This window comes from Hemibagrus wyckioides, linkage group LG15, assembly GCF_019097595.1.
Source record: "Hemibagrus wyckioides isolate EC202008001 linkage group LG15, SWU_Hwy_1.0, whole genome shotgun sequence".
Taxonomy (NCBI): Eukaryota; Metazoa; Chordata; class Actinopteri; order Siluriformes; family Bagridae; genus Hemibagrus; species Hemibagrus wyckioides.
The window spans coordinates 3,474,056-3,483,804 of NC_080724.1; the positions used below are offsets into that span (position 1 = coordinate 3,474,056).

The 9,749-nt window shown below is 41.2% G+C and overlaps 1 protein-coding gene across 2 annotated transcripts; it reads right to left on the minus strand.

Annotated features, from left to right (window-relative positions):
* tcea2 (transcription elongation factor A (SII), 2) lies at nt 1-9,405 on the minus strand. 2 transcript variants are annotated; one of them, XM_058410872.1, is made up of 10 exons: nt 9,179-9,404; nt 8,299-8,361; nt 5,887-5,992; nt 5,601-5,694; nt 5,231-5,385; nt 4,835-4,891; nt 4,504-4,658; nt 4,220-4,366; nt 1,711-1,782; nt 1-1,482 (listed from the first exon to the last, which is right to left on the minus strand). In XM_058410872.1, exons 1-10 carry the CDS (start codon nt 9,245-9,247, stop codon nt 1,474-1,476), a joined length of 927 nt encoding a protein of 308 aa, XP_058266855.1. In that variant the 5' UTR covers nt 9,248-9,404; the 3' UTR covers nt 1-1,473. The 2 variants fall into 2 exon arrangements, with proteins under 2 accessions (XP_058266855.1, XP_058266854.1); XM_058410871.1 differs by lacking the exon at nt 1-1,482 and having other exon boundaries at nt 1,492-1,782; nt 9,179-9,405.
* Nucleotides 9,406-9,749: the final 344 nt, after the last annotated feature.

Here is a 9,749-nt window from a genome sequence, read left to right on the forward strand (position 1 = left end):
TCCAGAGGAGACAGGTACACTATTTTGCCAAAAATTTTTGGAACGTCTCCCTTTACATGCACATGAATGTAATATGGAGTTGTCCCGCCCTTTGCACCTATAACAGCTTCAACTCTTCTGGGAAGGCTTTCCACAAGGTTTAGGAGTGTGTTTATGGGAACGTTTGACCATTCCTCTAGAAGCATATTTGTGAGGTCAGACACTGATGTTGGACGAGAAGGTCTGGCTCACAGTCTCCACTCTAATTCATCCCAAAGGTGTTCTATGGGGTTGAGGTCAGGACTCTGTGCAGGTCAGTCCAGTTCCTCCACACCAGACTCACTCATCCATGTCTTTATGGACCTTGCTTTGTGCACTGGTGTGCAGTCATGTTGGAACAGGATCCAAAGTGGAACTAAGGGGGCAAGCCCAACCCCTGAAAAATACCACCTGAATTTAATGATTTGGAGTGGTGTCCCAAAACCTTTGGCAATATAATGTATGTAATTACTCATGCTGAATGCATTTTGTGGAAATCTGCAGAAAATCTGCTCCTTTAAATATTGTGGTCGATTTTCCTTTCATTTCAAGATCTTAAAGGAACTGATACGGATGCATGCATGGCACTATTTGCTTACTGGACACTGCAGTTACATCGGGTTCATCGAGTTCTTGCCTTCCTGCTGGAATATGTTAATGTTTAAATTGCTTAACTATTAGTCGATTCTGCATAAATCACCAGATACTCAGACACACAACATCTCTGCATATCTTTCTCCAAATTTATTCCGACCAACAGGTCTACAAGTTCATCATACATGACAAATCTTGTCAATCAGATCCACTTTTCACACATTATTCAGCTGCAGAAGAAAAAAGTTCCACTTTATCTGGAAGGTCTCCTATAGATGATCTTATGACACTGATGCAAATAATCAGTTTTTCTTTTTTCCCCTCGGTTGTGACCGAATATCTTTAGGACCGTCCGTCCTTTTTAAATGATCACCGGAAATTCATTAAGCATCTACAAACGACTATCCAAATAAAGTGTGAAATAATAAATCGTTCCCGAATGCACACTCTGCATATGTCTATCTACAACACACTTTTACAAATCTTACTGATGTGCAAAAGAATTTTGTACAAATCTTTAAGCGTGAAAGCACAAAAAGGCACAAAAAGAGTGCTTCATCAAGGGAGGGGGGAGCAGTATCAAATGAGCTAATGCTGACTTACAAAGTCCAGTTAACTCAAGCGCTTAAAGGTAATGAACATACTCTCAGTACAAAAAAAATGCTATAAAATAAAAATTTACATCAAACGCCTTTTTTTTCTTCTTGCATATACAGCAATATGCATACAGAATATATTACAAAGCTATGAAATGAGTATAAAAATGGCATTTCTTCTGGGGAGAAAAAAAAAAAGTAACAAAAGTACCTTCTCACAATGTTTATCTGTCAATCTGTTTACATGAAGAATCCTGATGCTGTCTTAACAAAACTAAAACAGGATAAAAGCAGAGAAAAGCAGAATTATATCTATATTCTGAGTATTTTTACTCTAGCACATACATTTATTCGGCTAAAAGCACGCTCCCTTCATTTACACTGAGCAAACAGCGCCACCATGTGGCCTCATCAACTCAGTACCTAAACTCGCTTTATTTAGACCACATTCAGATCACAGGAAACCATGTACCATGTTTGAGGATTATTTTGTGCGTCTTACCTTCCACCGGTTGCCACACTCGTTGCACATCACAAATGTGGTCATGGGTTCATCAGCACTGCGAGTCTGAACCTGTATAAAGTGAGAATGTGTGTTCACCGAGTGCTCGGTTCCGACACGCTAAGACACGGCTTTACACGCAGGAACACACTCCTGCGTTAGTGTCAGGGGGTCTTAGAGCCATCAGAGTATCAGGAAATTTGAGGCCTGTGCAGGCCTGCCCAGGGCAGGGAGTGTGATCGTACTTGTCAATGTGTTTAGCTCTCTAGCAGCAGAAACAGAGGTGAGACAAATTCTGCTAAGATCACTTCATATAAACAGGTAAACTGATTGTATATAACCTTAGAAACCGGGAAGTTTTGTGATTGTGTTCTTTGTTCAGTACGTCTAGGATTTTACAGATTTCTTCTGATTGAATTTCGACCGCATATTTGTGCTTAAGCATAGGCTTCTTCTTTTCTAACACACATGCAGGGCCTGGACAATGAAACTGAAACAGACCACAATAATTTGTTAGTACTGTGTAAGAATATTGTGCTTTTGCTGTGGAAATTCAATTGTTTTCGAACTGTTTTTTATTTTCATTTATACTTTCCTTAAAAAGGGCAAAAATGTGTGGACATCACACCCATATGTGGTTCTTCCCCAAAACCACATTTTTTTTTTTTTTTTGCTTTAAGGCAAAAGTGATAATTAAGAGGCTCGAGGAACAAACCACTGAAATTTTAGGATCATGGCCAGGAAATACCCCAGATCTTAATCCCATTGAGAACTTGTGGTCAATCCTCAAGAGGCGGGTGGACAACAAAGATCCACAAATTCTGACAAACTCCAAGCACTGATTATGCAAGAATGGGCTGCCATCAGTCAGGATTTGGCCCAGAAGTTGATGGACAGCATGTAGAATGTCTAGAATGTCTTTGTGTGCGGAAGCAATAAGACGTCCCTTCAAAAGGCTCAAAGCTGTTTCAGGATGACAATGCCACAAAGTCCACAAACAAGTGAGGTCCATGAAGACAGGCTGGGAGTGGAAGAACCCGAGTGGCCTGCACCGAGCCCTGATCTCAGCCTCACCTTTGGAATGAACTGGAACGTTCCAGGCTCCCTCACTGACATCAGTGTCTGATCTAATGCTCTTGTGGCTAGAATAGGCAAATCCTTTCAGTCATGCTCTAAACTCTATTGGAAAGCCTTCCCAGAAGTGTGGTGGCTGTTTTAAATCAGCGGCCGGACTAAACGTTTGTGTTTTCAAGTTTCATGTAGTCCAGGACTTGCACACAGATTCTGATCTGGCCTGGAGGTGTGTGTTTAAACCACTGAAAGCACAGGTAGCTCCAGTCAGTTTAACCATACAGTTCCAGCTGTATACAGAGAGAGATATTTATTGTAAGCATTTCCTAATTTCCTTAATTATATACATGGATGATTTTCATTTAACTTACATTATTTATTTCAACTCATTCCAATAAATGCCACCTACTAACCTCCACTACTTTTTCCTCTGAATTCTAAATTTACACCGACCAGCCAAACATTATGACCACCTGCCTAGTATTGTGTGGGTTCCCCTTTTCCTACTAAAACAGCCCTGACCCATCATGCACTGTGTATTCTGACACCTTTCTGTCAGAACCAGCATTAACTTCTTCAGAAATTTGAGCAACAGTAGCTCGTCTGTTGGATCAGATCAATGAGCCTTGGCCATCAATGACCCTGTCGCCGGTTCACCACTGTTCCTTCCTTGGAGCACTTTTGATAGACACTGACCACTGCAGACCGGGAACACCCCACAAGAGCTGCAGTTTTGGAGATGCTCTGATCCAGTCGTCTTAGCCATGACAATTTATCCCTTTGTTAAGCTCGCTCAAATCCTTACGCTTGTCCATTTTTCCTACTTCTAACACGTCAACTTTGAGGACAAAATGTTGACTTGCTGCCTAATATATCCCACCCACTAACAGGTGCCATGATGAGGAGGTCATCAGTCTTATTCACTTCACCTCTCACTGCTCAGAATGTTATACCTGATCGGTGTAGAAGAAGAACTGAGGGCAATAAGTTGCCACACATATTACAGCACAGTGGAATTCTTTTCTTCACGTATCCCAGCTGAAGAAGTTGGGGTCAGAGCACAGGGGCAGCTATGATACAGCACATCTGGTGCAGAGAGGGTTAAGGGCCTTGTTCAGGGGCTCAAAAGTGGAACTTGGTGGTGCTGGGGCTTAACACCCGATCAGCAACCTAGAGCCTTAACCACATGAGTCACCACTGCCCCTAATCTAATGACCCATTTATAAAATTACCAACAAATTTTATGCATTATTTGCATCATTACTGTTCAATTTTGCACAACAAACATATGCAATAACTGTGTAATACACACCAAAACCTTGGATTATCCCACAGACATAAAACAGCCTGAAACTCACACAGTTGTGAGCAGGTAAATAGTTTGAACAGCAACTGTTTAATAACTATAATCATACTGCATGGAGGTGTGGCTCTTTACCTGCGTGTAGGTGCAGCTCTTGCTCTTGCACTTTCCACAGACAAACATGTCAGTCTCGGTGCCGCCTACTTTAGAGAGCTGGTGCTCCCGGATGGACTCTTTAGTTAACGCCTTCCTTATTTCTTTCAGCTCAGCACTTGCCATCTCCTGCAACACACACACACACACACACACACACACACACACACACGGGGAGAAAAATGCAGGAATTTTACCCGGACACAACAAATGCTAAACGAACAATACATATTCAGGCATGGATATGGCTGCAGGCAAGTACACACCTCTGCAGTCATGGTGGCAATGCGTTCGGGGCTGATGTTGCCACACAGCACGTTTCGGCGCAGGTCAGGGTTCTTCTGGTCTTTCAGGTTGGAGATGCGACTCCTCAACCGGGCCTTATACTTCATGTCAGTGGATTTAAACTCTTTATAGATGCGTAAAAGTCAGTTAAGAAAGCACAAAGATCCCTTCGAGGTTAACTTAACACCGTATACAGATAGATGCCTTCCTTATCTTCCAAACATTATTTTCAGAACTCAAGGTATCCTTCAAGCTCAAGGATTTCTATCCAGCTCTGTGATACAAAAGCTCCAAAACCACACAGAAGGATATAATCTTCGATCTCTGCTGCCAAAGCTTCACAATCTGCTCCGATTGTTTTGTAATCATCTGTGGAAAAAGGCAAATTAAATGATATAATTCTAAAAAAAAAATATATATATTACAGGCTCTAATGTTTAGGAGTGAAAACAAACTTTTATTCATTGGTTAGAAATACGGCGATGTAATGGCCTATGCGAGTGCAACTGTAGTGGGAGGAAAACACACTAGGGTTTTTCCTCTAATGGGCAGAACACTGTGTATGTGAAGGAATCCTGAGACACAAGGTCCATGGACTGAGCCCCAAGGTCATCCTTTATGTGTAATGAAACTGATCTAATGAAAGCCGTAATTAAAAGAATAATAACGGGAAGTATATGATCACTGACGGGTGTTGATTTGACCTACCGTCCGTCTGCAGGGCTGCGACGAGCAGCTCTCTGCATTTATTGCGTACGCTGTCAGTGGTAACTGGAGGAGGGGGGAACGAGGTCATCTTAGGGGTTGTTGGGGTCGTAGGGGTCGTAGAGGTGGTGGGAGTCTTTGGCATCTCTGGTTTCTTACTTGGGGGGGGGCAAGAACACTAACTGTAACAGTGATTCCACTCTTCGGACAAACTTTCAATTTATTTTAATACATTTCAGTAATACTGTTGTATCCAATGAAAAACATATGGTGCAGAATTTATTGGCACCCTTACATAATATTTTATATATATATTTATTGAGCTGATATTTTCTGCTATTAATTTTTATTCTTCACTCACACACACACACACCTGAAATCACTGGATCCAGGTCCGTCTTTCGATGACGATGACTGAAGAGGGGGAGGTATCTTTTTCTTCTCCTCTGACTTGCCCTCAGATCCATCTACAAAAGGTATGGACGATGAACTTAATGTCCACTTCTATTTACACCTTGAAACATTACCGCACAGAGTACACGTACAGTATTTACTTATAAGGCAGCCTGTGTCATCGGAGCATACATTAGACATTAACTTTCAGTAAAACAAATTGTTGTCAAGAAGAAACAGCGGGGAGAAAAACATGAGAACGGTACCAAGCAGTTTCTTCCAGGTCTTGATGAGGGACTTGGCCAGAGTCTGTACCTCCTCGTCTGAACTCTGCTTCCTCACAGCATTCACGGACATCCCGATCCGTGTGGACTGGACACAATGGGTAAAGTATACACAGGTAGAGAGTCTCACTGTCAAAATGCATTTTTCTGATTACGTTGAAAAGAAACAGTACTGGAAGTGAAAGCTGGGTAGAAGATAAAAAAGTAAAGCTAAAAAAGTCGGTTTAATGATCATAATGAATCTGAAAATTCATATAATCTGAATTTATAATCTGAAAATGAATCTATAATCTGAAAATATCTGAAAGAGAAATCGGAGAGGAATCTAATTGAAGTACATTTATTTAAAATATATATTTAACAAAACCACAGATCAATTATTGCCAACCCGGAAATATAGGGGTGAGACTATGAGGGGGGGGGGGCAAGGATTCTGAAAGCAGTCCTCCTCTTCAGCTCCCCAAACAGGTTCTCAATGCAGTTTAGATCAAGAGACTGGGAAGTTTGTGTCAAAAGTGTGATCACTGTACTTTTTTTTTGCATGTTATTTTGACCTTCTGGATGTTCCTGGTTGTAGCCACAGATCTCATTTTGAAAATCTGAGCATCTATGGAACGTGCAGGACAAACAAGTCCGATCCATGGAGGCCCCACCGTGCGACTTACAGGGCTTAATGCATCTGCTGCTAACAATCTTGGTGCCAGATACCACAGCACACCTTCAGGGATCTAGTGCCTTGACGGGTCAGGGCTGTTTTGGCGGCAAAAAGTGGAACCAACACAATATTACGCAGGTGGTCATAATGTTATGGCTGATCTGTGCCTATCTTAACAGGTTTGCCAGGACCTTTAGCAAAACACACCCCTATAATATTACAGTCACCACCGCAATTAAGTGAGGATTATGTACTCTCTCTTTTTTTTTTTTTTTCATTCTGGGAATTTGTGCCTCTTTTTATTCCACAGCCACCTTAAGCGTCTGTCACCAAAAAAACCCCAAAGGTAAAAGGAAAAAAAAAATTACAAATTTATAAATCATGTCACAGATAAAATGAAAGTGAAAAATATTTAGTAATTTCTCTGCACACAAGTAATACCAAAACAGCCTACATGTGTGTGTATTGGCCACTGAGTCCACTTAGCCCTTAGTACAAATAAGCAAGACCTACAGTTTCCCACACAGCGTTCCCACATACTATGTGCAGAAATGATCAATGCAATAGACGGCCCTAGACACGCTCTTCTAAAGTATTCAGAACCAGCAGAACTTCATTAGCACTCAGCACTGTGTAGTAAAAAAAAAAAAAAAAGTATTTACACTGTGTAAGGTCATTGTATCATAGCTTAGATGAAGTACTGCACTTTAAATACTGCAGTTAATGAACTAAAGGTTTTTAGATGACGAAGATGAAGTTTATACCCTTTTAAACATTTTTTACAACAATGGTATAAAAGAAAATGTTGAATATTTGCCTATCGACTACGTAATTAATCACCTTAGTAAATCAGTGGGAACACTCTGAAGACTCACTATGACACCTGATCATCGCAGCCATATACATTGATCTGGCAAAACATTATGACCACCTGCCTGATATTGTGTTGGTCCCTCTTTTGCTGCCAAAACAGCCCTGACCCGTCGAAGCGCTAGATCCCTGAAGGTGTGCTGTGGTATCTGGCACCGAGATATTAGCAGCAGATCCTTTAAGTCTTGTAATTTGCTAGGTAGGGCCTCCATGGGATACTTACAGGACTTAAAGGATACTTTTGATAGAGCTGCAGTTTTGGAGATGCTCTGATCCAGTGGTCTAGCCATCACAATTTGGCCCTTCGTCAAACTCGCTCAAATCCTTACGCTTGTCCATTCTTCCTGTTTCTAACACATGAGGATAAAATATACCTGATCGGTGTATATTACAATTCTTATTCACGTCACTGAGGCCCAAAACTGTACATGACAATGCCCCTATGTATAAAGCACCATCCATAAAGACATGGCTTGCCAAGGCTGGTGCAGAAGATATAGTATATATATATATGCTTTCCTTCGAGTAAACAACGTTTTGAACGTTTTGAGCCAGAAAACCCCCGAGAATCCTGCCTTTAAAACTTATTCGACGTTTTGTGTGATGCCCAATAACGCTGAATAAACTCGACACACTTGAGTGTTTGACAACAGGGCCGTGGGCATCTGAACGCTATTCCCTCTTCCTGTGAAAGTAAACAGTCCTTGGTTATGTTTATTGATAAAACATACTAAACTTTCCAGCGAAGGTCTGGCTTGTGAAACTAAACAAGAGTGTTAAGGGTACCCCATTGTGGAGAATTGCAGGAAGAGTGAGTTGATATAAATAAATAAATAGAAATGATGAATATAAATAACTTTTAAAGTTACCTGCAAGGTCTCGAGTGACATCTTCATGTTCTTTAGTTCCCTTAAAAGGTCCATGGCACCATCCTAACGTTGAAATAAAACAAACAGCATTTTTTTATTAATCTATTTTAACAAAGACTCCTGGATTAACTTTCTGGGGACAAATCACATCAGGTGTTTGTTTTTAATGAAAGCAAAACACTTAATTTGCAGGACCAGTATATGCACGGAGCTGATAACTGGATCAAACTGGTGGGAAAGTAGTACTGGTACTCGGTAAAGTACTGGTAGTGAACCTGTGTTAGATCTAAGTGAGAGAACTCAAGGTTTAGTCCATCTGAGGCAGAAACTGAATCGATGGCAGGTCAGTTCTGGAAGCATCCATGTACAAGGAGTAAACTGGACAAGAACCAGTCGCCAGCTCATCAGCTCCAGTGGCTCGATACACACAGTACCACATGAAGAAAATGTACATGCAGGCCGTCCTGATAAAAGATGAACAAGTTTATCTCTCTCTCTCTCTCTCTGTCTCTCTCTCGCTGACGAATTGACTCGAGCTGGACCTCTTAAAATGTTAACCCAAACACCGCTGTGGTCAACAAACACACGCCTCACATGATGCAAAGCTCAGCTCCGACATTCCACTAAGTAGCTTTATAATTGAATGAGGCAATGGCGGCTGTTTTGAAGGCATCTGATCCGGTTACAATGTAGCTTTCAACCTGACATGAGACCAGGGTGCACAGGAAGAACGGCTGAGGCTGCTGCTATTACTACAGACCCAAACACAGATTTCTGCCCCAGCTAAATGCCCTCCATAGCTGAAAGTGCATGTGACCTGAACGCGCCCCGGCTCTACCTGCTTCCTGATGCTGCACACTGGGCGATCAGTCCCACTTACCGTGTTGTTTTTGTGCACCATTTTGTCCAGCTTTTTGGCGATGCGCTCGACTTCTTGATCCTTCGCCATGTTTAAAATGATCTTGCTCCTTAAGGTCGTACCTCCATTTATATTGCAGTAAATGCGCTAGTGTTATTTTATTTTATTTCTTTCCCTTCACGCTCTCTTGATGCCCAAATGAATGGAAACCGCTGCCTTTCCTTTTCCTTTTTTTTGCAGCACTCTGCTTTTTGTGAACTGAGGAATTGTGGGACTTGCAGTCTTGTCTTCTTTTCTTTTTTTTTTCCCTTACGCCCAATAAAAATGCAACCGCTTGTTTCATGTAAAAATGTAAAAAAAAAATAAAATAAAAAAGAAATAAATTCTAACCATTAGGTTTGAAGATCATCATCATTTTAGCTATTTAACACTGGCACTTTACACACACACTGAACTGAACTGACCTGCAGCAGAGGAGTCAGTGATGTCCAAGTGTGTGATTTATTAATTGTCCTCATTTACTCATTTATGGCTTTCTTCATGATTAGTGTACTTCCCTAGATGTCACATTCGTTCTTTGTTTATTTTGTAT

Coding starts and splice junctions, on each gene's coding strand:
- tcea2 (XM_058410871.1), bottom strand. CDS start 9,247: ATGGCGAAGGATCAAGAAGTCGAGCGCATCGCCAAAAAGCTGGACAAA. Junction 4,892..5,230: donor CGCAGCCCTGCAGACGGACG/GTAGGTCAAATC, acceptor CTTTTTCCACAG/ATGATTACAAAACAATCGGA. Junction 4,659..4,834: donor GGCAGCAGAGATCGAAGATT/ATATCCTTCTGT, acceptor ACTGACTTTTAC/GCATCTATAAAGAGTTTAAA.